The sequence below is a fragment of the Rana temporaria genome, chromosome 5 (assembly GCF_905171775.1).
Source record: "Rana temporaria chromosome 5, aRanTem1.1, whole genome shotgun sequence".
Taxonomy (NCBI): domain Eukaryota; kingdom Metazoa; phylum Chordata; class Amphibia; order Anura; family Ranidae; genus Rana; species Rana temporaria.
This window is the reverse complement of record NC_053493.1, coordinates 250,655,122-250,682,174: the sequence shown is the minus strand read 5'-3', so window position 1 is coordinate 250,682,174 and position 27,053 is coordinate 250,655,122. Positions and strand designations below refer to the sequence as shown.

At 45.7% G+C, this 27,053-nt stretch overlaps 1 protein-coding gene across 2 annotated transcripts in view; it reads right to left on the bottom strand.

Annotated features, from left to right (window-relative positions):
* LOC120940707 (N-acetyllactosaminide beta-1,6-N-acetylglucosaminyl-transferase-like) overlaps positions 1 to 27,053 on the bottom strand; it is a 105,305-nt gene that overhangs the window by 9,769 nt on the left and 68,483 nt on the right. Inside the window, exons 2-3 of one of the 2 annotated variants that reach the window (XM_040353710.1) lie at positions 11,493 to 11,582; positions 10,753 to 11,045 (exon numbers count right to left, since the gene is read on the bottom strand). In XM_040353710.1, coding sequence (XP_040209644.1) covers positions 10,966 to 11,045; positions 11,493 to 11,582 — 170 coding nt within the window. In that variant the 3' untranslated portion in view covers positions 10,753 to 10,965. Of the gene's footprint in view, positions 1 to 10,752; positions 11,046 to 11,492; positions 11,583 to 27,053 lie in introns of those variants that run through there. The other variant, XM_040353709.1, reaches the window with a different exon arrangement.

The window sequence follows — 27,053 nt, the reverse complement described above, 5'->3', positions numbered from 1 at the left end:
TACACGGGCACTGTGTGAATCGAGCGAGGAGACAGCTTAATCACACAGCGGGGAGACATCGCAAGATCTAGGGGACAAGGTAAGTAATCTCCGCCTGGATACTGCAATGCAATCCCTAGTCTCGGGGATACCGCTAATGGTACTGGATTTCCACCCCGAGCCAGACTCGGGAATACCGCCAGGGAGGCTAAAGTGGTTGTAAACCCTTTTGTCTTACTTTTATCTATAGGTAAGCCTGTAATAAGGCTTACCTATAGATAGTGGAAATATCGCCTAAATGTGCGGCGTTTAGGAGATATTTCACTTGAAGTGTGCCGATGTCGTCATTGGCGCATGCGCTGTGAAGAAACGGAACTCCGTGACGTTTCTTCCTCAGCGTGTACCGTGACTGCCGGCTCCCGCGTGCATACGCGGGAGTGACATCACGCGGCTCCGGCCAGTCACAGAGCCAGAGTTCACGACCCCATAAAGAAGAGGGGCAAAAAAGCACAGTGGACGGCGCAGGCTTTGTTTGCAGGTAAGTGTCATATAATGGGTTAGTATGCAGTGCATATTAGCCCATTATGCTTTTCATTTGCAGGGCTTACAAACAGCAAAAGAGGAAGTAAAACCCGTTAGGGTTTACCTTCTCTTTAATCGTTTAGAATATAGTTACGTTTTAGCAAGTTATTTGTCATTCGCTTCTTCCCAGTTTGCTCTAGCTAGGTTTAAATCTATATCTTTCTGAGTTAAGTTGTGCACCTGATACCTATATGGGGAAATGCACATCTGCAAGCAAGTTAAACTATGAAAGTCACCTCATGCATGATGAAAGATATCTTTTTCAGGAATTTAGTTTAACAGAGTTTCCTTTTCCTTTCCTCTGTCTATACATATAACAAAGTCTGAGCTAATCAAAGATAAAGTAGGCCTTGAAAATAAAATAATTAAAAAAGGTACCGGTAAGTATTTATCTTTTAATTACATACACAATAAGCTCATGACAAGCAATTTACATAATGTATATTTGTTAATAAAAGCAGAAAATGTTGAATCTTGGGTTGCATAATACCAACTGTGCTCCAGTTACATCAATAATAAAAGCTTGCCAAATAAAATAGGTGGGGTAGGTAAAATCAGTGTTGAGATACGACAGCGTAGATAAACTAGACTGGACAGAAATACAGTCTTTATTCCAAAACAAAAGAGATTAGGAATAATTGAGACTCAGGATTAGTAGTAGATAGTTATTCTGGTAATGCATGATCATAGCTATCTTAAAGCCATACTAAACAGAGAAGTGTCTGTCAAGTGCCATTAATTCATTCACATAAATCATATAGATGTAGCACTCTGGTGTTTAGGCAGGGTTGCTAACCAATTTAGTGTAGCATTACCCCCATTGGAGCTGCTGGATTTTTGGGCGTGGCTCCTCCGAATTCTCTAGGGGCGAGTGATGCGTATGTGCATAAACAGAAGTAAAGGAATGTCCACGACAGGTGCTCTTTTGCTGTGCTCTTTATTACCCAGCTGGGTAAAAACAATAAAACTTGTGGTGAGGAAAGTAAAGTTGAAAGGAGGAAGGATAGCAGATTCAGGCTTAATGATAGGAAACAGTCCTGCTCCCAAACGTAACACTTCTCCGCTCCACTCCCGCTGGAATGGGTTTAGTGTACCCGGACAGGCCTCTCTCACTGACCTGGCAGCCGGAGTATCACTCGGACAATTATAGGAATAAGTCTCTGCCACAGACCCTCCTTGATGAACTTGAACTTGGGAGAAAGTCTCTGCCACAGACCCCTCTCAAAGAGCCTCAGAAGATACCTCTGCCACAGGTCCCCTCTGGGTTGAACTCTAGGAGATAGGCCTCCTTGGTTGAGTTACGTCTGGATCTCCTCTAACTTGTCGCCCAGGTACCGACTGACAAGTGATCAGTCCCGCAGTGTCCGGCTACCTGTGATCCCCGGTGGTTTCGTCCAAGCCCTATTGGACCTCCAGCCTCTCAATGGCGCTCCTCAGACCGACTCCCCACCGAACAGCACACAGATTGGGATCTTCAAAAGAGGGAACCCAGTCGCTCACTGGGTCCCCATCGCTGGTTCAGGCCAACATGGTCCCAGAACCAGGAACACCGCGTGGCACACACGCCCTGGCCAGGTAGGCCATAGCGCCAGGGCGCCATGATGTGGCCACCCTAAAGGTGGGTGCCACACTGGACGAAGAAGAACCAGAGACAATGGCGTCTGTCCCATAAAAACCTCTCCCCAGCATGCACAGCAAGGACAAACCCTCGTGATTGGCTGCTGGGGAGAACACCCAAACCTCGACTCCACTGCTGCCACCTGCAGTACCGGGGCTGGAAGAACACCCCGATACAGCACAATGACCCACAGCACAGCCAAGCTGAGACAGAGGCCCTATTCTCACACCTAACAATCAGGATCAGAGTCTAACTAAACTTTTATCTAGACTTAATTTTGACTAGCACCGGTACTATAAAGTACATAGGCACTACACAAGTTTGCCAGGTAGTGATTGTGCTGGCTAATTGTTAGGAGATCCACTGATTTCCCCCCAATTCTGGAATTGCTGCACTTCTCTCTTCTGCCTGGCATTGTAGCTGGTGACATTACACAAGACAAGGGCATAGCAAGAACAGATCATGAATGGATGGGGTGTCTCAGCCAATAGACAAGGGTTTCTTTTAGTGCATTGGCCTGCTAGGAGAGCCTATTTATTTGGGTGGAGTCAGGTGATCAGGGTTCTGTGCCACCTGGATGGCTGTCTGGGTGGACGTGTGTTATGTTGCCCTGGGCTGCTAGGCCGGAAGACCTATCCAGGAGCAGGAGAAGCAGCGTAGGTTTGGGACTGCAGCATTGGAGTCCACCTGAGTTGAGAAGGTTCAGCCGAACAGGAAACCAGTTGTGGAAGTAGAGGGGAGGCTGTCACCACTAAGGAACCATCCACCTTGTTACGGGAGACTACTGTGAGTAAGCTGAAACAAGTTCCTGAGCAGTCTTATCACCAGCTGGGGACGGTGGAGAAGTGGGAAAGCATCAGCAAGTGCCAAGCCAGGGACCCAGCAGGATAGCGGGGGTGGCGCATTAGGAGTATACAGCTGGATAGCTGTGGAAGAGCTCAGGTGATCCAGTGATGACTGAGATCTGGAAGTCTAGTGGGAGACTGGGACTTATAGTATAGTATCCCACTGTAGATCTTCAAAGGACTGTTCTTTGTTACCAAAAGTTATGTACAACTACCATTAGTGACTGTTGCAAGATTAGTTGCCATAGGAGACAGCGGTCCTACCTATACAGAAGTGTTATCCGGCTGGAGGTCTTCCACTGTATAGGTGTCTACCTATAGAAGTCTCGAAGTCTTACCATTGCATCTACTCAAGGGTGTCCCGGCCCTAACCTTCTCTCCCACAGTTCTGTTAAGAGACAATAAATCTCTTGTTTGCATTTAAAAAGTGACTGGCGCCCACAATTCTTCTTGCATCACACCCGCCATGCCTGGTAACCCACTCTACAAGGAAGGATGTGTCTCCCTAACCCTTGACGTTACCATTAGGCCTCTTGGGCCTCCGGGACTGTATTATGCACTTGACCTCCAGAAGATTTATCCCCCTTCATGATCATGCCATTTTTTGCGAAACGGCACTGCATTACTTTAACTGACAATTGCGCAGTAATGAAACACTGTACCCAAATAAAATTGATGTAATTTTTCCCCACAAATCTTTTGCTGGTATTTGATCACCGCTGCATTTTTTTGCATTGCTGCGGACATTATGACACTGACATCTGCGGTTTTTAGTTTTTGCGCTATAAACAAAAATAGAGCGACAATTTTTAAAAACATTTATATTTTTTACTTTTTACCATAATAAATATCCCCCCCCATATATAAAAAAAATCCTCAGTTTAGGCCGATACGTATTCTTCTACATATTTTTCGTAAAAAAAAATCGCAATAAGCGTTTATTGATTGGTTTGCGCAAAAGTGATAGCGTCTACAAAGTAGGGGATAGTTTTATGAAATTAATAAATTTTTGGGACCATTGGCATTTTTATAGCGATCAGTGCTATAAAAATGCATTGATTACTATAAAAATGACACTGGCAGGGAAGGAGTTAATACTAGGGGACGGGGAAGGGGTTAAGTATGTTCCCTGGGTGTGTTCTAACTGTAGGGAGGGGTGGACTCACTAGGGGAAACGACTGATTGCTGTTCATACATTGTATGAACAGACGGTCAGGCATTTCGCCCCTGACAGGACCGGGAGATGTGTGTTAACACACACAGCTCCCAGTTCTCGCTCTGTAACGAGCGATCGCGGGTGCCCGGCGGTGATCGTACCCACCGTGCACGCGCGTCGGGATCAGGGGGGCGATCACCACTGTAATATCCACAGACATCTCCCCCACTGTAATATCAACAAACACCCCCACTGTAATATCCACAGACATCTCCCCCACTATAATATCCACAGACATCTCCCCCCACTGTAATATCCACAGACATCTCCCCCCACTGTAATATCCACAATCTCCCCACTGTAATATCCACAGACATCTCCCCCCCACTGTAATATCCACAGACATCTCCCCCCACTGTAATATCCACAGACATCTCCCCCACTGTAATATCCGCAGACATCTCCCCCCACTGTAATATCCACAGACATCTCCCCCACTGTAATATCCACAGACATCTCCCCACTGTAATATCCACAGACATCTCCCCACTGTAATATCCACAGACATCTCCCTCACTGTAATATCCACAGACATCTCCCCCACTGTAATATCCACAGACATCTCCCCCACTGTAATATGGTCCACATCTCCCCCACTGTATAGGAAGATTAGTGCTTGCTTAGTCTTACCAGAGAAGCCAGCCAAACACGAGGAGTTGAGGCCGGGTGATGACGTCCGCGCGCCGCTCTAGGCTCACCTAGGCCGCCGCCGGGTGGACCAAGATGGCCGCCGCTCCAGGAGCTATGCCGAGGCCGCGGCCTTTCCTATGGCTGAGGCAGCAGCGTAGCTCCGCGGATCACGTGGTGTGCCGATCCGCATATGGTGACACGTTCGGATCACGGATCATTTATGATCCGTTGCACCACTAGAAGAATTTTAATCGATCAAATTTTTTTTACGATTAATCAAGGAATTAATCTTTAATTTCCACAGCCCTAAATTAAATCTTTTTATTTTTTTGCAGGTATAGAGTTTTGTGTTGGCATAACATAACTGTGTTTGCACCGCACTGAGATAAATGTTTTCTCCTGCAGACTGCATAAAGTGACTCAGGCAGGTCTTATTCCCCAGACGCTAGCATACTATAAACACATCCGTAGGGTCTCTCACAAAGGAATACTTTAATATTCCCTTGATGTCTAAACTGCTATGGAGATAAAACAAAAGATTTTGCAGAGCACAAACTGAATTATTTTCCCCCTATTGTTTATATTCTACTGCTTACGTCTTTAATAAATATGTATGATGCAGAAGAGAATTCCACATACAATTCAATACAAATACGGTAGTTCCTAAACAGTTTTTAGAAGAACAGGAATATTTAAATGATGCAAGTCCAGCCAAACCTTTTTTAGTTTTGTATAGAGTTAGTAAGCATTAGGATTTTACTGTCTATTGGTTCTTTGCTAGGGTGTTTACTCTCACTTATTGTCATGGGGCCAACCAACAGAGAAAGACAGGAAATAAGGGAAAATCTGCAACAGGGACACAAACTGCATTTAAAACCTGACAGGGGTTCTAGACTTTCTTTATGCTACCTATTCTAAAAAAAAGTATTTTTATTTCTGCCTGTGACCCTGTCACAGTTTGTTAAAATTTGTTAAAATTATGTCATGGTAGCAGTAAGTAAGCAGAAATCTCTAATGGTCCACCATACACGTCATAACTCCTTTAGATCTACCAACAATTATGTAATGAAATAGTTCAACTCACCATAATGCCGAATCATTGGGAGACCTGAGCGTGTCACTTGCCACATCAGGTGCCCCCAGCAGAGTCCCTCCTTACACCAGGTGCCCCCAGCAGAGTCCCTCCTTACATCTGGTGCCCCCAGCAGAGTCCCACCTTACACATGGTGCCCCAAGCAGAGTCCCTCCTTACATCAGGTGCCCCCAGCAGAGTAACTCCTTACAGCAGGTGCCCCCGGTAGAGTCCCTCCTCACACCACAGGTGCCCCCGGTAGAGTCCCTCCTTACACCACAGGTGCCCCCAGCAGAGTCCCTCATTACACATGGTGCCCCAAGCAGAGTCACTCCTTACACCAGGTGCCCCCAGCAGAGTCCCTCCTTACACCAGGTGCCCCCAGTTTAGTCCCTCCTTACATCACATGTGCCCCCAGTATATTCGCTCCTTACATCACAGGTTCCCCCAGCAGAGTCCCTCCTTACATCACAGGTGACCCCCAGCAGAGTCACACCTTATATCACAGGTACCCCCAGTAAAGTCCCTCCTTACATCACAGGCTCCCCCAGTAGAGTTCCTCCTTACATCACAGGTGCCCCCAGTAGAGTCCCTCCTTACATCACAGGCTCCCCCAGTAGAGTCCCTCCTTACATCACAGGTGCCCCCAGTAGAATCCCTCATTTCATCACAGGTGCCCCCAGTAGAGTCCCTTGTTACATCAGGTGTCTCCATTAGAGTCCCTCCTTACATCAAGTGCCCCCAGCAAAGTCCCTCCTTACATCAGGTGCCCCTAGCAAAGTCCCAGCTTACACCGGGTGCCCTGATGTAAGGAGGGACTTCATATTTTGGTCAAATTAAAGTTGGTTATTTAGAGATTGTATGACCAGATTATAAATTGTACGACCGTAACAATGGCCCAGACAGCAATACAAATCTTTACAGGAGAACTGTTCATATTTCACTCTATTTAAAACAAAAAAGGTTTTGGGTGGACAATATGGCTTATGGACAACAACCATATGGATGATGGACAACATCAATTGGTAACATATATCCTCAGCCAAATTCTGTTTGAGAGAGCAGAGATTAATGTTATTGGATTAAACATTTATTTCCTGTTTCCACAGATTGACATAGCCCTTTAAAATGTTATTGTATAGTATTGTTACAGTGACGGGTACATCTGTAAGAAAAACCCAACATCGGCTGAAGCCTCGTACACACGACCGAGGAACTCGACGGGCGAAACACATCGTTTTCCTCGTCAAGTTCCTTGTTAGGCTGTCAAGGAACTCGACAAGGCAAGTTTCTCCATTCCCGTCGAGGAAATAGAGAACTTGCTCTCTTTTTGGCTCGTCGAGTTTCTCGACAGTTTCCTCGACGAAAATGTACACACGACCGGTTTCCTCGGCAAAAAAATATCTCCCAGCAAGTTTCTTGCTGGTTTTTGCAGAGAAACTTGGTCGTGTGTACGAGGCCTGATACTTCCCTTCCCTGCATTTTCCTTTGTACCGTTGCCAGACAGCTAAGTGTTAACACTGTGTAAGCTCCATCCTTGATGGGGTTGAACCTAAAGACGAAAATGATTTCCATCTTTTGGTCAGTTGACAGTATTCAAACCTGGATACTCAAGCCTCAGCACTACATCCTTGGAGGAAGTCACATGTTTCTTCATAGGAGAGGTATTTACCAAAAGCTACAAAAACACAGGGCACTCTACCCAAGATGACAACAGGCTATGTATGTACATTCCAACTACATTTAGATCAGAGGAGTACTTGGGCCATACCTCCCAACTGTCCCTGATTTTGAGGGACTGTCCCTGATTTGGAGCAATGTCCCTCTGTCCCTCATTCTCTTCATGTGTCCCTCATTTTGGTCTGTTCTGTATAGTTGTATATAAAATGCACTTTTTATCTTTCCAAATGTGTTTCCCAGTGCTAAACCTTTAATCTGATTTCTAAATTGCTGCATTTTTAGATTCCAAGAGCCAATATAAAGAAATAGTAGTGGTAAAAAAGCACTTGTGGGTTTAACCAATCGTATGTTTTTGTACAATTCTCCTTTAAGGGGGCGTGGCAAGGGGTGTGTCCTATGCCTGCATACTTTTGCCGATAGGTGTCCCTCATTTCCATCTCAGAAAGTTGGGAGGTATGACTTGGGCACCCCTGGAAACAATGACAGTCATCTATCAAAGTCCATCCCCATTGATTGCTTTTGCCCCTAAAACTGGCCTTACACCATTTAGCTTCCAAATTTTCATTTTCTGTTTTTTTTTTTTTTTTCTAATGATTAGTGGGGTCAAATCAACATTCATTTTTTTCACCAGAGAAATTAGATAATTCAAAGGAGCCGGATGGAATTTTTTTCTCAAATAAGACTAATTCCAAATGTCAACATTTTTTTCGCTCAGGAAATATTGTACATATTGCAATAAAACCTGTTTAATATGTCTGGGGCAATTTCAAAAGACAGCGACCCAGATTCACAGACAGCCGGCGCACATTACACCGCCATAGCGCAAACCAATGTACGCCACGCCGACGCAGCGCAGAGAGGCAAGCATGGAATTCAGGAAGCCAGTGCTCCTAGCGCTGCGTCGCCGTGGCGTAGGTTTCGAAGGTGCAGGCCGGCGTAGGTGGAAGTGGGCTTGACCCATGCAAACCCATGCAAATGAGGAGTGACCCCATGCAAATGATGGTCCGAGCGCCAGACAAGTACGTTTAACGAACTGTGCATGCGCCGTGACGTGGACGCATCCCCGTGCGCATGCTCACAACCATGTCGGAACAACTGCCTAAGATACGCCGGAGCAATGCGTATGCCATGAACGTAACCTACGCCCAGCCAGACACACGTCCAACGTAAAATACACCGGCTCGGCCGGCTTGTGTTCCCTGGCGCAGACCTTTGCATGTCTGCTGCTGGGTTACACCTCCTTTATGAGGCTTAACTTTACGCCGGACGTACAACTTACGCGCACCTTTCGTAGCCTGCGTCGGGCGCACGCAGGTTTGTGAATCGCTGTATTTCCCTCATTTACATATTTGAATGACTAATCAATGGGAGCGGCACCATGCTCCCAGCCTAAATGTGCGGCCACTCTACGCCGGCGTAAGCAAGATAGGGTGTAGCCTGGTTTTAGGCGCATCTCTGTTTGTGGGTCTTGACCACAGATACGACGGTGCACATTTGCACTTACGTTGGCGTAACTTGTTATATGTTGGCGTAAGTGCTTTGTGAATCCGGGCCAGTCAGTGCAAAATCAAAAATAAGAAATCTGAATTACACACCCCTGCTTCGCCGCTCCTACTAGCTTATGGGGTTGTATTTTTTTTCCATTATCTGTGCCCCTTTCTGATGATCATGTGTATTTCTTCAGTTTAGGGTGCATGCCCATTCAGCTCCGTTCACATGTTCTTTTGCCTTGGCTCAAGTCCCGGGCAGCCGCCTGCCTGCCTGCTTATCTCCTTGCCTTCCCTGACAGAGTGATCTTCCTCCGCTCCCCACACAGTAGTAGCCGGGGCCCAGAGAGTAAGACTTCACAGACTGTGAGGCGGGTGGCGGCGGCGACGGGCAGAGAGTCACTGATTGCCACTATTACTAGTAAAAAAAATATGTCCCTGGATTTCATTTAAAAAATCTGGTCACCTTATTTTAAGAGCTTTTTAAACAAATTTAAGTAACTCCATGATGGCAAGAAAGAATATTCAGAAGAATCCCCCTCTCTCACCCCCACCCTCCCACTCCACCCCTTCTCTCTCTCATCCCCACTCTTACCCCCTCTCTCTCCAGCCTCCTCTCCCCCTTTCTCTCACCCCTTCACCACCTCCTCTCTTTCACCTCCTTTTCTCTCTCATCCCCCTCACCACCGCCTCTCTCTCACCTCCTCCTCTCACCACCTTCCCCTTTCTAACCTCCCTCCCCCCACCTCTTTCCCTCCTCAGGGTGCTATGAGTAAGTGCACCAGTTCGGATGTGTCCTGAATCCTGTGTCTTGCCAACACACTTCTCCCCAAGGCTCCCAACACAATGGAAGGAAGGAAAACAGCACTGAAGTAGAGGAGCTCCAGCCCCAAACTCCAGCTCCCACACTTCCTGGCTTGAAGTGGCTCTTGGTAAGGCAGTCTAATGGGGGTCTTTCGGGGCAGGAGACACTGATGGGTGAGTTCCTTGATCTAATTGAGGGGGGACCGATATAAGTAAAGGGGAGTCTGTGGGGAGGGAGGTGGACGGGTTCAGTAGGGCAGTGGATGGTGTCAGTAGGGCAGTGGATGGTGTCAGTAGGGCAGTGGATGGTACAAGTAGTTACCATCCACCAGGGGTCAAGTCCTGGGGGAAAAAGTGTGGGAACTCCCACCGAAGATCCACTTAAGCAAGTTCTTTCTAAATCCCACGATAACTCGCGGCAGACCTCCGAAATGTCTCCTGGGAACAATGACAAAAGCTCCCAGGAGACATTGCGGCATTGAGGAAGTGACGGAATACCCGCACACTACCCGATGAATCCATATACAGGAAGCGGGCAGTAACATAAAGGATTACTAAGGTTCGCCTGCCCCTGACAGTGACTCGAGCTGGGCATCGCCAGTTAGTGAAGGATTGGCTCGGGCGGCTCGGCTGCTCTAGTCCTGCAAAGGGAACTGCGTTCCTGCTGTGAAAAAAGTGCAGGAACTCCGTTCCCACGCGTTCCCGCAGGACTTGAGCCCTGCCATCCACGCTAAGCATGGCACATTATTGCTCTCCTCCAGGTCTTTAAAATCCTATAGTGTATACGACAAAAAAAAATTGCCATCCCCAGTTAAAGTGTTCAGGTTTGGCTTGAGGAAAAGGTGGCAACCCTATCTGCATGACAGTCTATTATGACACAAAGTGATTCCAGGAGAAGGCTCTGCTCCTACTCTGTCGCACAGAATATGATTGACAGCCTCACCTGTGCATGTTTCCCTATGAGACTGTGTAGAGATGGTGTGTTCGTGTTCTCTCCTCTCAGGTTTCACAGTACACTGAACTCTCCTTTCTGAGCTGTTTAGTGTTTGACTTCAAATCCCTGCTCCCGCCTTCTGGAGCTCAGAAATGCTGTGTAAAATGTGCACTTTGAACTGTTGTAAATACGAGAAGTCTGCAGATAAACAGATACAACTTATGTATTAGGATTTGTTTAATTTCTGTGTATTACCCAATCACTTCACTGGGTATATGTGAGGGTTTACAACTATTTTAAGAATGATTGCTCATGGAGATGTCTAGCTCTGTTGGGAAGTGCATATATACAAACTTTCGGCCCATTCAGACAGTAGTTGGCTGGTCTGTTGAAAAGCCATGGTGAGTCAGAAAGAGATATTCAGTGAATATGTAATCATTTTTTTATTGGAATATTAAAATGCATTCCTGACATTTTTTTAATCTGTCTCCACAAGCAAAATGATACACAATTACAAATCCTAATCTCTCCTTGTGATTTACATTTTGAAATCATTTATATTTTATGATATAATTTGGTGCACTATTATGATTCACTTTCATACATCAGATGCTAAAATAGTAATGAAAAGAAAGGAAGAATTACCATGACAACCGCCGTGATCATTCATGTCTCTCCATTTAATTGCTCTGAGGTCACCTTCCCATTGCCCATCTGGCATTGATCCCGGTACATCTAAAATTGAAAACATTACATTAAATCGATCAGTTCAAAAGCAGATTGGCAAAAGTGCTTCCAGCATGGGAGTAATAGATGTTTGCGTATTATCTTTTATTATTCATTATGCGTTCCTTGTATAACAACATTTCATAAATTATAAGGGAGAGGAATAAGCAATATTTAGCCTAATTTAATTATAAAATGTAAATGGTAGGCATTAGCTCAGTAGTCATTTCCGCTCATACTTGGCATTCAATAGCTAACATGTTATTCAATAGTGACCCAAACAGTAATCATTGATTGAAAGTCTATGCAAATAAAATCATATAAATCTTTGAGGTGGAGCTCCACCCAAAAGGGGAAGCCCTGCTTGTCTGTGCCCTTCCCCCCTCCACTGCCACATTTGGCACTTTTTGGGGGGAGTGGGTACCAAGTTTTGGCAGGTACCCACTCCCGCTTCCGGGTAAGATCGCCATACGACATTTATTACCCCTCCTCTTTCCCCAGTGCCCACGTTTTTCAGCCCCGTTCACTGTAGCTGTCAGATCGAGAGAGGATAGAGGTGGCAGGTCACGTGAGTGCCGATCAATTGTTTTTAAAACGCATGCACTGAGTACATTTTAGCAGTGTCATTGAATGGCTTAAAGTGGATGTAAACCCAATTTTTTTGGGGGGATGTCACAATGTAGAGAATACGATTTCCTATCATCTGTGCCCTGTCTTGCCACACATAGTTAATCCAGCTCTGAGCAATCCTCTTTTTATTGTTCAGTGAAAATGAACAGACTTCCAGATAAAAACCTGTCTAAATAAAAGGTCCTTTCCGTCCCCTTGCTTCAAGTGACAGGGTTTTTGCATATCTCGTGCACTAGCTTGGACACATGCACATTCCTGGATGTTTATCATAATATGGGGGGTGATCCAAAGTTCATTGTGAGAGGTAATGTATGTCACTCGAAGCAAGGGGACGGAAAGGACTTTTTATTTAGACAGGTTTTTATCTGGACGTCTGTTAATTTTCACTGAACAATAAAAGAGGATTGCTCAGAGCTGGATTAACTCTGTGTGGCAAGACTGGGCACAGATGATAGGAAATCTTATTCTCTACATTGTGACATCAAAAAAAAAAAAATGTTGGGTTTACATCCACTTTAACAACCACTTTAAGTTAGGTAAACAGGAATTGCAGATAAGAAGTCATCTATGACAGGAATTTGTCTTTCTGAGAAAAACGTTGTAGAGGACTAATTTTGACCACCTATTTTTTTTTAGGATAGGGACCCCACTGGGGAGATTTTTTTTATATCACTTTCTGCCTGTAGTGCCTGTATGAGAAAGGGGGTGTGTAGGTACATACAGCAGGCATTCTAACCCTACCCCACTTTACTAAAATGGTGTTCTTGTCCATGCCCCCATTGGGGGATTTCCCATTGCTTATCTGTCCTGTCAGGATGAAGGTGAAATCTCTCCATTGGGGACACTAACAGCCATTAGAACCTGACGGGGGCTCTAACACTATCCAAAACAGAGAGAAAAAAAACATATTGGCTTTAAGTATATTATTAGAATGGTAACCACTGTTGTGGAGTCAATTTATACAAAAAAAGAGTTTTTCAGGCATTTTAGCGATAAAAATAGTGCCTAAATACCGCCTGAAAAACTCCTGCCCTGCAGTCTCAGTGTGAAAGCCTGAGTGCTTTCACACTGAGGCGATGCGCTGGCGGGACCGCTCCAAAATTCCTGCCAGCAGCATCTTTAGAGCGGTGTGTTTACCGCTCCTTCGCCGCTCCTTACCATTGAAAACAATGGGACACCGCGGCTATACCACCGGCAATGCAAGGCGCATTGCGGGCGATATTAACTCCTTTTCGGTTGCTAGCAGGGGTTTATACCGCACCACAAGCGGCCGAATACTGTCACAATTCCAACTGTATAGCGCCGATAAAAATAGTGGCGCTATACACCTCCCGCCCCAGTGTTTAAGGGGCCTTACTGTACTAGTTGACACTAGTTTTACAGATTTAAACAAAAGTAGCTGATGAATAACTAAAGAAGTAGAAGTAGCATAGAAGGGTTTTTCCTGTCATTTTTTTCCTTATCTGTGTCCTGTCTAGAAGATTTCTCTTCATTTCCTGTCCCATGGTCAGAGGATGTAAGCAAAGATCTTTCCAAAGCAAAAATATATCCTCTCTTAGACAGTTGTCACCAGAACAGATTTAGTCAGTTAAAAATTTCTCCTGACTTCCTGTTCTCGTGACAACTCAAAAATGTTGTTTTTGTCCATTGCTTTCTGTGGTAAAGACAATGGTCACCAGGCCCAATATTAAGGTGAATCTGCCATGTGGTGACACAGCAATTACAAAACATACATGAGTTCTGACCCTTCCACATTTTATTGAAAAGTACTTTTACGCCGTTTACGTAAGAGATAGGCCGCGTAAAGTTAGAGCTAGGCTCTAGTGGAATAGTAATGTTAAGTATGGCCGCCGTTCCCGCCGCAAAATTCGAAATTTTTACGTCGTTTGCGTAAGTCGTCCGCAAATCGGGATTTACGTCGTTTACGTCCACGTCGAAATCAATAGGCCCGTACGGCGTACTTAGCCGCAATGCACACTGGGAAATGTAGTCGCCCGGCGCATGCGCAGTGACCAAAAAACTTCAAAAACGTGAGGTCAAGCCTCATTGCCATTAAACACGCCCCCCCAACCCATTTGAATTAGGCGCCCTTACACCCGCCGCATTTACACTACGCCGCCCTAAGTAAGGAGGCAAGTACTTTGTGAATCATGTACTTGCCTCTCTTACTTAAGGCGGCGTAGTGTAAACACGCTAGGCTACGCCGCCGCAAATTAGCGCACCCCTACCTGAATCTACCCAGTAATGCCTAGCATGTGTCACTGACTGCAGGTCTTGCTATGAACGTTGTCTGAATAGTAAAGTATCTCTACTCAGGGCCACCAGCCCAACATATTCATGTGTACTGGCCTAGAGGGCAAACGCCCACCTGACCACCTGTGTTCTTGCTAAACCTGACTTAGATCTGAACTCTCTACTTTTTTTGGTATTTCTATGAAAATGTTATCCTGTTGAGTTTCAGACAATTCCTACTGGATGGATTTTCAGTGGGATTTCACACAGGCCTAATTATGCTACCAACTGAGTCTTTTGAATGCAGGAATGTATTGTCAGCAGACAGACACGCATCTATTGTTGTTGAATTACTGGAGGCAGAAGTGTCCAAAGGATTTGTGATTGGTCCGTTTATTTCACCACCTTTCGGCATGTGAAGGGTCAGCCCCATTGATTATCCAAAGCGGATATTGCCGATGCATTTAAGCTACTTCCTATAAGACTGGGCCTTTGGCAGTGGTACGTCGCCTGATGGCGATAACATTACTATTTCGCCAAGTTAACCTTCGGGTCAAAGAGCAGTCCTTGCTTGTTTGACGTCTTTGCCCAAGCACTCCTTTGGATCTTGGGTAACTGCAAAAGTTGTCAGGTGATAGTGCATTATCTAGATGATTTCCTGCTCTTAGAGGACCCTGGTTGTCCACCCAAGGATTTGCAATCTCTTTTCGAGGAGTTAAACCTACCATTGGCTGCCTGCAACGTGAAAGGTCCGGCCAATATCATAATTTTTTTGGGCATTATGCTCGATTAAAATCTCATGATGGCGAGTTTGCCCAGGGAAAAGTTGGTCAGGCTACGTCAGATGATTCATCTTTTTGTCCGGTCCCCAGTCTGTTCCAAGTGAGACTTACAGTCACTCTTGGGCATGCTGAATCATGCTATGAGGATTGGGAATGCTGAATCATGCTATGAGGATTATTCCACAGGGTAGATCTTTTTTTTAGGTTACTGACCCCTGTATCTGGACTCTATATCGGCCGTTGGCTTACAAGTTGACGCACGAGCCGATCTCATCATGTGGGACCAGTTCGTGTGTGACTGGAACGGCATTTCTATGCTCATTCCACAACCAACGAGTTATGCCACGTACACATGATCAGGCTTTCCGATGAAAAAACTCAGATGGGGCTACACACGATCGGAATATCCGATGGAAAAAGCCCGTCTGACTTTTTCCATTGGAAATTCCGATCATGTGTACGCGGCATAAGTCTTCTAGAGTTTTTTTTAGACGCCCCTGGAAGTATTTTGCATGCCCAAGTTTGCTCAGACTTTGCTCAGACTTCGGCATTGTTCGAAGTGTAAACATTTTTGGCAGTAGCAGTCACAATTATGTCTTTTCCTGCCTCTACTGTCAGTGTTATAGAAGGCAGTAAATGCACATAGAAAGAAAAAGTATTAGGCACAATCACCTGTCCCTAACGGATTAGTTATAGGTATTAACAAAGTAGGAGCAAGTGATCCTAATACCCAATTTTGGGTTGGGTTTCAAAAGATTTACAAAAGGACCATATGTTTGCCAATCAGTTGTAGCTGTGTCAGGAAATAAATTACAGAGATATCTGAGTTCATATGACTCACATAACTAAAATATTGGCTTACTGCAATCTCATCCCTTTGTGTACATTTTCTAATTGTTCCATATTCTTAAAATAGAAGCTCTTCTTGTACTTGGTAAAGGTGATATGACAATACAGGTGAACCAAATAATCTCTTCCCACGCACATTTGTGAAATGTAATTACCTAGATCATGTTTTCCCAAACTGATGCAACAAAGGATTTATTATCCTTGCATATAACTTCAAGATAGAAATTTGAAATTATCTGATTCCCCCTAATCCCCATGCACCCGGCCCCTAATCTACATGCAGGGCACCGTACGCATGGATTCCAATGGGGTTTTTAGTTTTTATTATAAGCACATGATTAGAGCCCAAGGCTCTATTTGGCTTAAAAAAATCACCCAATTGGCCCGAGAGGAGAGCAATCCTATTGGCCGCTGAGGAGGAAGGAGATCTAGAGGAAGCCGTCGTGAAGCACCAGGAGAAGGCGGAGGAGATGCAGGGTGAAGACGCGGCCAGTGGAAGTGCTGCACTTGACCTAGAAGGGATAAGTGCGGGGCTGGTGACCGACCAACCGACCCAAAAATGTACCACCAGCTGCCACTGAATAATAGGATTCAATTTTCTAAACCTACAATTATATGTGGAGTCTGCAATAAAACAACTCTTAGCTCTGTGTGAAATTTTCATCCTAGTTAAACACCACCCATTTACTTTCAATGGTTGAAACAAAATGTCATCAGAACTGAAGATACAAATTATAGGAGACAAGTGTAACACTACCCCCGTAAGAGCTGCTGGTTAGTTTTGGGCTTACACATTACCTCAACAATCGTTGTCTAGGGGAAGAAAGTCTAAAAGAATTCCAATGTCCACACAAGATGTAAAACCTCCAACTGAAAAACTTGTGAAGAAGGTGGAAGGTTGAAGGGGAAAGGAAGGTTCAGGTACATGGAAAATCCCCTAAACTTCAAAGTCATTCACCACTCCCTCCTGAGTGGGTATTGCTCACCCTGATAGACCCCTCTCACCTGGCCTAGCAGCCGGAATGATGCACGAATCAGTTTGACAACAGTCTCTGCCACAGACTGATTGAAGCATTTTTTGAATTGTCTGAAATCCTCTGCCACAGGATGTAATTCCCGAACTTCCAGCCTTACAGTTAAAGAGCCTTTAAGCCGACCCGGCGAACTGTAGGACAATTTGAGTTGTGGATCCCTCCTTAATGCGGTCACCAGGCCTATCCCGAGACATAAGCCTTCTGCATGGCTTCCTCCAGGGCAGGTCCTCCCCTGGTTTCCTTCATTAAGTGTAGCTTCCTTCACTCAGATGGACAGCTTAGGATCCCCCTTGATTCGTAGGCCCCAGCCAGAATAACTGGGCCTTCTAGTAGAGTTGCAGCCTCGGGCCAACATGGTCCTGGGGCTGGAAATCACACAACACATACCTCGTGCCAGGAGGGCCACGAGGCGAAGGACCCCAAAATATGGTGTCTGTCCCTTAAAGTGGAGTTCCACCCATAAATATAACATTACATCAGTAGTTTTAAAAAAAATTCATTAGTCCTTTAAGAATTTTTTTTTTTTTTTTTAGATGCCTTCAAAGTGTTGTTGCTAGGCAGAATAGTTAATCTTCCCTCTTCCTGCACCTAGGTGCTTAAGCTTCCTAACCTACACCGCACAGACTCCTGGGAATGTAGTGGGTGTAACTTTCCAGGAGTCTGTGCACTCCCCAGTCTCGAAGAATCATGTGACTTGGACAGTGCAGGTGCTGAAACCTGATCTGAAACCTATTACACTGCTTGTGCAGCACTGAGCATGTGCCAGATCTGCAAGGCTGAAATCCAGGAAGTCATACAGTCTGGCTTCATGATGCCCACACTTAAGATGGCCCCAGTCAATTTCTATTTTATAAAGTCTCTAAATGCTGTAACAACCTAACAAAACGGACCTTATTTTACAGACTAACTTTACTAGAATACATTAAGCTTGTGTATTACAGGGGTATGTATATTTAAAAAGTGAAATTGTGGCCGGAACTCCGCTTTAAGTATCCCCTCCCGGCATGCACAGTGGGGCACCACTCAAACTGGGATGCTCCCGAGGAAAGATACTTAATGATCAATGGCTTGCCCTTGTTCCAACACTGGCCTGTGAGGGTATCGTCACTTACTGGCAATAGTGGAAAAATGCTATCAGGCACAGCCACTGCCAGGACAGAGGCTAATTTAGAACAAATCATACAGTCTGAGCCATATTATCGGCTCAGACACCCACTAAATTTAGCATAGCGCCCAGTCATTTGGAAAGGGGCGCTACACAAGTAAATTTTTGGTATATCATGATTGTTCACCACCTTCTGTGTCTTTTGGCAACTCCTGAAAGCGATGTGTTTAATGAGCTATTGTAAAACAAGTGGACGACCTATTAGTAGGGAGTTCAGCAATCCAATTAGGGGTTTCCTTATTATCTACTGTGTAATCTACTTGATAACACTGGAAAGGTGAGGAGGCCAGCGATGGTAACCCCTGTTCTTCTCATATGACAGCCTCAATTTAAGGTTTTAAAGCAGAGTTCCGGCCACACTTTTATTTTTCCTGGTATCCGAGCATAATGCAATATTAGCATTAAAAACTTTTGGGGATTGTGGATGTTAATAATATATGTGTTTTATACTCAGTAAGTAAATACTTAGTAAATCTTCTTCTGGCCGTTGTCATCATGCATTTGAATCCCAAACAATAACTCTTCCGGGAATAGCGATGGAGAGGTGCCTGCTGGGTAACCAGCATGCACCTCTCAATTTCGCATACGCGATTCTCTGGAGGCCGTAGCGCCGATTGTTTCGAAAGTTGCCATAACAACGGGTGGTGACAGAGGAAGGTCCCGCCCCGTTGTTATGACAACCGCCTTAAATCGCATCATTTAATGTCGAGAAACAATGAGATTTTTGATCACAGTACTGACAACAGACTCCTGGGAAATTATGACTCACATTTCCCAGGATCACAGGCGAGGGAGGAAGTGATGAGGAGCTCCGCAGACCAGGAAGTGGCAGATTAGGAGCACTACATGGGCGTTTCTGGTAAGTGTAAAAAAAAAAAATCCCCCAAATATTATTATTATTATATTATTAAAGGTCTGTGAATATGTAAAAAAAAGATTCAGGGTAGAACTCCGCTTTAAGATGTTGCTGTTTGTGCTATTATAGGAGATGTGTGTGTTTGGGGAGGGGGGGGACTGTAACCTTCATCAAGATCTCACAAAATCTGCTTTCTAGACTTACATGTAAGTCCACCTGCTGGTTCGAAATATTTATTTATTACAGGTATATATATATATATATATATATATATATATATATATATATATATATATATATATATATATATATATATATATATATATATATATATATAGTACATTCACATCTGTCCCTGTCCTCAAGGAGCTTACAAACTATGGTCCCTTATTCATACACATTACATATTTATTATCCCTATGCAATAATCTATACCATTACTTGATTAAAAAAAAATTATTGTGAAACTGAGTTCAACAAAGAAAATAATTGCATGATTTATGCTGCCAAAGAACTGGAATAAATCAGCTGTCGTCTTAAAAAGAAACTGGGCTGTGAAGATGAATCTGTTTACGCAAGTTGAAGTGCGATACTGGAAATCTCAGCAGTACAATGAGGTCTTCCATGAAATTTGAACGCAATGGCTCAGAATCGCTGACCTAAATATTTATAAACATTTTGCTATCCTAATTTTTTTCAGCTTGGTTTTCTAGGGCTCAGTGTCCTCACTGCAGATATACAACACATCTGCATAAGGTTCCACGTCTTGTTTGATACTAGAAACTTTACTCGCTTTTCCTGTTTCTTCAGTTTTATATCTGCAAACATGAGCTAATTAAATCTATTTGCTATAAATTAAGATAATTGGAAATTGGTAAATCTCGCGCCAATAAAAGTATAAATAAATAAACTAAATTAAATTGATTAAGTAATTAAGCTGCTCCCCAAAAAAACAATGAACCTGAAATAAATAGTGGAAAAAAAAGGAGGGTAGGGGGCGCTAGATGAAAGTTATAAAGTTGTGCTAAACATCATACATAGAGTGTAAATTACATAAATCAGTGAGTATAAGATGACTTGCAGTAGTCACATGATGTGAAAAAAAGTCCATACATAAACTAAACATATAGTAATAATGCAAGTTAAAGTGCAATATCCCAGTGATTCCACCAATCCTTGCACAAAGTCCTCGGTAGTAGAACTAAATATATTAATGCGTTCTGCAAACAAATCCACTGTGTAAAGTGTCCACCTTCACCCGCTATAAACAAAGGATCACCCAACATGCTTCGAATAAGGATGGCACCTTACCAACAGTTGTTGACCCTTTTGGTTAGAAAGAGGTCAGTTACCGCTTGTTAACACAAAGTGTATTGCTCCATGCAATTCAGGGATTCCTTATCAAGCGACCACATTCCAGTAGCAAAACCATGGGATACAGGATGAAAAAGAGGAAGGACCGCAATAGTGTAATTCCGTTTTATTAAAATAAACTTAAAAACAAAAATGCCAAATGGCTCCTTACTATTTGCGGTGCCTGTATCCCGGCGCTGAGGCTGCTGAGCGTGTATCCGTAAGGAGAGATGGCCCCCGTCGCTGGAAGGTCTGGCGTGCGTTCCACCACCAGAAACCAGCTGGACCGGAAGTTCGTGACTGTGCGTGACCAGGTTCCGCCTCGACGTACGTTTCGTATGTTACGTCATCAGGAAGCGTACCTGGTCACGCACTGGACTGAAAATATATGTCCATCAGTCAATTGAGTGGGAGGGAACAGACTATTGACAGCCTAGGTCCCGGTTTCCAAGCACCAGACTTGATTCCCAATGTATATACTCTTTAAACACTGCATAATCCAAATAATAGTCTGCCGATTGCACAACGGATAAATTAAGATACTTGAATGATATTATGGGTCATGTAGTTCATAAATTGACAACATCTTTTATCCGCACTCAAAGTACTATTTAAACCCCCCCCCCCAAAAAAACAGAACCATTAGGAAGAAGCCTTACAGAAGCAGAGATCACTGGTGAGAGCAGGGCAGTCATCAGACATCTTTGGGCCCCTTTACACAGCTTTAGGCCTGCCCCCCCCCCAAGCCTGGCCACCAATATTCCGCAGGGCTTGCCCACGGGCCATCCCACCAAATCCACACACAGGGCCACCTGTTTATATGTCAGTCCCCCTTATACCTGTATATATTTCAGCCCCACCCCACACATCTGTATATATGTCACCCACTCACATAGGAGTGGCGCAGAAAAGTGTTACGCTTGGGAGCAGGACTGTTTCTCTACCATCACCTGCTATTCTCCTTTCTTCTTCAACTTTACTTTCTTCACCACAAGTTTATTGTTTTTACCCGGCTGGGTAATAAAGAGCACAGCAAAGAGCACCTGTTGCGGACTGTGACGGTATCGGTATGATATCCCCGTCAAGCATTCCCTCCTCTCCATACAAGAACATCACAGGATCATCCACACATGATTCAAGACTGAATGCTGGAACCAAGACTGATTTATTGGCAGCTTGCTGCCGGTTATAAATACAGTTTTACAAGCTAAATCCTTAATCAAGGAACAATGGGAGCTCCACCCCCTTTTCACACACTCTGGAGTTTCTCATACAGAATATAGCCAGACAATTCGAAGCCGACCTGAGACACATTTTCTTTAAATAATGACATCAGGGAAGTTAATTACAAGGTGTACAGAACACATTAGCTGGGCAGCCTGGCACCGCATAATGAAGCAATCAGAATACATAACATGAGTCACCTCTAATCACACTAAACAGGTTTAACATCCCTTTGAAATAAGGAACTAGCTGCAGACGGGTCATTAACATGTCAATAGCTTCTAACACATTAATCCATTTTACCTCTAACCCACAATTTAACCAAGCAGGGAGATTTACACTGACATATCCTTCACAATGGCCCCCCTTTTTCTCCCTGCTCCGGCAAACCCTGTTGGACCTTCCCTGGTCCAGTAGGGTTGACGGGTTCAGAGCTTTTAGTCCGAGGTTAACTCCGTTTGGCGTGACTGACCTCCCTTGGCAACTGCTTCAGACTCAGGTATGCCACCGGGTCGTCAGATCACACGCCGGTCAGTCCCCAAGTCTTTGTGCGATCTGCAAAGTCACCAGAAGTTAGTGTGAAGACGGCGAATGGGTCTGTGCGCCGCCGTCTAGGTGTCCCGCTATGGGAGGGGGCAGGTTATGGCTCTGAAGTGACAATCACAGGAGATTCATAAAAAGGAAAAGTTATATTTGTTGAAATGCTGTAGCACTGGTGCTCAGAGTCCGGGGGGAGGGGAATCAGAGCCCCATAAGTTCAGCCACCCCCTGCTCCCTCCGCAGCCGCCGGTTCTCCTCTTGGAGCTTCTCCAGCTCCATCTCCAGTTCATGGAGCCTGGGGGGGTCAGCCCGCTGTGACCTCAGGTGGTTGTTCTCCTCCTCCATGCGGCTTATGCACTCCTCCAGCTCCATGTATTCACGGATCAGATCCTGCTTGCTCATGTCCTGCAGGCTTTCCACGTGGTCCTTCATCATCAGGAACTGGGTGGTGGTGTAAGGGGCCACCGGTGGGCCCTTGGCGAACATCTCGGCCCGCATCTGGGGCGCCCGCTGCGATTCCATCTCCTCCAGTCGCTTCTTCTCCTCCCAGGTCCGCTGGTTATATGACTTCCAGGACCTCTTCTTCTTGGAGGGTAGCTGGCGGTGCCTCTTTCTGCCCAGCTCCCTCCAGGGCCCCTCCGGCTCATGGCTGTCGCCCATGACCAGCTGACAATGGTGTTCCCTGTTGTCCGTAATAACAGATTGTACCATGAGGGCTTCGTAAGGGGTGCCCAATGGTTCTTCCTGACCCAGCTCCTGGGGATCCCAAGCCGAGTCTACACAATGGGCTGCTGCTGGTGGGCGGTACCCAGGTTGAGACCAATTTGATCTGGTGTTGTCATTCAGGGGGCAATTCTGCTTGAAGTGACCCAACTGTTTGCACCGGAAGCAGCGTTGTTCGTTGTCCTCCTGGCGTGGATAGCGAGGGCTCGATGTCATTGGTCTGTTAGGCGGTTGGTATCTAGCGGCTGGTGGGTGTGAGGGCGCCGTTGGTCGTGGAGGTTGTACCCGTGGTGTGACCTGGTTTGTCTTGTGAGTATCCGCATATTCATCCGCCAACTTCGCGGCCTCTGGTAGAGTCATGGGCCTGCGATCTCTCACCCAATCTTTGACGTCCGTCTGGATGTGATTGTAAAATTGCTCCAGGAGCATTAGTTGCAAAATGTCCTCTGCGGTGGTGGCCTGGCTGCTGTTAACCCAGTTAGAGGCCGACAGGGACAACTGGCATGCCCATTCTGCGTAAGAGTCTTCCGTGGTTTTGCGTGAGTCCCTGAACTTCTGTCGGTGGGACTCTGGGGTTACTGCATAACGAGCCAGGAGCGCTTCTTTAACCCGGGCGTAGCTATGGATATCCTGATCTGGCACAGTCTGGAAAGCATCAGAAGCTTTGCCTGACAGTTTGCCTGACAATATTGCAACCCAGTCTCCTCTAGCTATTCGGTGCAGGTTACATTGTCGCTCAAAATCCGCCAGGTAGTTATCAATTTCACAGTCCTTTTCATCAAAAGCTTTAAAAGCGCTAAACGGAATCTTCCTTGCGTCTGCTGTGCTGTACTCACTGTTTGGAGGATGTGCGGCTGCTTGTCGGACTGCTGCCAGTTTTAACTGTAGCTCTGCGTCTCTTATTTGTTTATCCTTCTGTAGTTCTGCGTCTCTTATGTGTTTATCCTCCTTCGCTAACAGGTCCATCACTTTCAGCACCACATCCGGCGTTGGGCTCGGGCCGAACCACGCTAGCTTCTCTCTCATTAGCTTGTTGGCTGGTGATTCCTCCTCCTGAATCACTGGTGTCTCCATCTCTTGTACTGCTGGCGTTGCTGCAATCCCGTCCTCCTGGTCTAGCTCCATTAATTCTGCTATGATGACCCGCTTGGTTTTGTTGCTAGCAATCCTTCCACGAACTTCCAGTAGTTCTTTCAGTGTATTTCTTTTAAGCAGGGTGTAGCAGCCTTCCATTCACTGTTCCCAGTGTCTGCTTGGAGTCCTGGTGTAAGGGAGAGTAGAAGGGAAGATCCCGCTGCTGCCATCCAATTGTGACGGTATCGGTATGATATCCCCGTCAAGCATTCCCTCCTCTCCATACAAGAACATCACAGGATCATCCACACATGAGTCAAGACTCAATGCTGGAACCAAGACTGATTTATTGGCAGCTTGCTGCTGGTTATAAATACAGTTTTACAAGCTAAATCCTTAATCAAGGAACGATGGGAGCTCCACCCCCTTTTCACACACTCTGGAGTTTCTCATACAGAATATAGCCAGACAATTCGAAGCCGACCTGAGACACATTTTCTTTAAATAATGACATCAGGGAAGTTAATTACAAGGTGTACAGAACACATTAGCTGGGCAGCCTGGCACCGCATAATGAAGCAATCAGAATACATAACATGAGTCACCTCTAATCACACTAAACAGGTTTAACATCCCTTTGAAATAAGGAACTAGCTGCAGACGGGTCATTAACATGTCAATAGCTTGTAACACATGAATCCATTTTACCTCTAACCCACAATTTAACCAAGCAGGGAGATTTACACTGACATATCCTTCACACGGACATTCCTTTACTTCTACCAAATGCAATACGCCCCTAGGAATTCAGGGGAGCCATGAGGTAAATATGCCACCCAAAACAACCAGCAGCCCCTTCGGGGGTAATGCTACACTACTTTACAGCACTTTTTCACCCCTGCCTAAAACTGTTGCACTCTATATTGAAAAGGGAGACTACTAAAGGCTATCAAAATGCTAAAAGACAATTCTAGAATGTAGACATGCTTAAAGGGGTTGTAAAGGTAAAACACTTTTTCCCTAAATGGCTTCCTTTACCTTAGTGCAGTCCTCCTTCACTTACCTCATCCTTCGATTTTGCTTTTAAATGTCCTTATTTCTTCTGAGAAATCCTCAATTCCTGTTCTTCTGTCTGTAACTCCACACAGTAATGCGACACTTTCTCCCTGGTGTGGAGAAAGCCTCTTGAGGGGGGATGGGACGAGCAGGAGTGTCAGGACGCCCACTAACACAAATGTCCTTTCTCTGTCTGCAAAGTAGAGAGTTTCCTGACCCTCCTGCTCGCCTCCTCCCCCCTCAAGAGGCTTTCTCCACACCAGGGAGAAAAGCCTCGCATTACTGTGTGTAGTTAAAGACAGAAGAACAGGAAGTGAGGATTTCTCAGAAGAAATAAGGACATTTAAAAGCAAAATCGAAGGATGAGGTAAGTGAAGGAGGACTGCAAAGGAAACTATTTAGGGAAAAAAAGAAATTACCTTTACAACCCCTTTAACCACTTAACCACCGCTAGCCGTAAAATAACGGCTGCAAGGTGGTTCCTTAACTGGGGGTGGACATTATGTAACGTCCTCCCGGAGTTGCGCTCCCGCGCGCGCCCTGGGGCGCGCACACGGGAATATCCGTGACCGCCGGGTCCAGAGGGCCCGGCGCTACACAGATCGCGGTAAATTGCCGCTGATAGCGGCCGTTTACCACGTGATCGCTCCGTCCAATGACGGAGCGATCACATGTAAACAAACCGGCATCATTTGATGACGCCGGTTCCTCCCTCCTCTCTCTGTACCGATCGGTACAGTGTGAGAGGGGGGAGCGCGGGTGTCAGCAGCGCTGTGGATGGATCTGTGACTATTGCAGTCACAGATCCATCCATCCCTGCTCAGCCATCCCTGCAACCCCCGCCCCAATACTGTGCAATACACCCTGCCATACTCTGCAATACCCCCTGCCATACTCTGCAATACCCCCTGCCATACTCTGCAATACCCCCAGCAATACTCTTCCTTCCCTGCCAGTACTCTGCAATACCCCCTGCGCAATACTCTGCAATACCCACGCGCAATACTCTGCAATACCCACGCGCAATACGCTGCAATACCCACGCGCAATACGCTGCAATACCCACGCGCAATACTCTGCAATACCCACGCGCAATACTCTGCAATACCCACGCGCAATACTCTGCAATACCCACGCGCAATACTCTGCAATACCCCCGCGCAATACTCTGCAATACCCCCGCGCAATACTCTGCAATACCCACGCACCAATACTCTGCAATACCCACGCACCAATACTCTGCAATACCCACGCGCAATACTCTGCAATACCCACGCACCAATACTCTGCAATACCCACGCGCAATACTCTGCAATACCCACGCACCAATACTCTGCAATACCCACGCACCAATACTCTGCAATACCCACGCACCAATACTCTGCAATACCCACGCACCAATACTCTGCAATACCCACGCACCAATACTCTGCAATACCCATGCACAATACTCTGCAATACCCCCGCACAATACTCTGCAATACCCCCACACCAATACTCTGCAATACCACCGCACCAATACTCTGCAATACCCACGCACCAATACTCTGCAATACCCACGCACCAATACTCTGCAATACCCACGCACCAATACTCTGCAATACCCCCGCACCAATACTCTGCAATACCCCCTGCCATACTCTGCAATACCCCCAGCAATACTCTTCCTTCCCTGCCAGTGCTCTGCAATACCCCCTGCGCAATACTCTGCAATACCCACGCGCAATACTCTGCAATACCCACGCGCAATACTCTGCAATACCCACGTGCAATACTCTGCAATACCCCCTGCCATACTCTGCAATACCCCCTGCCATACTCTTCAATACCCCCTGCCATAGTCTGCAATACCCCCTGCCATACTCTGCAATACCCCCTGCCAAAAAAAAATTGGTCTGGTTATTAAGTGGGTTTAAGTGCCCAGTTGTCAAGTGGTTAAACAGACGAGAGACCACTGGAGTG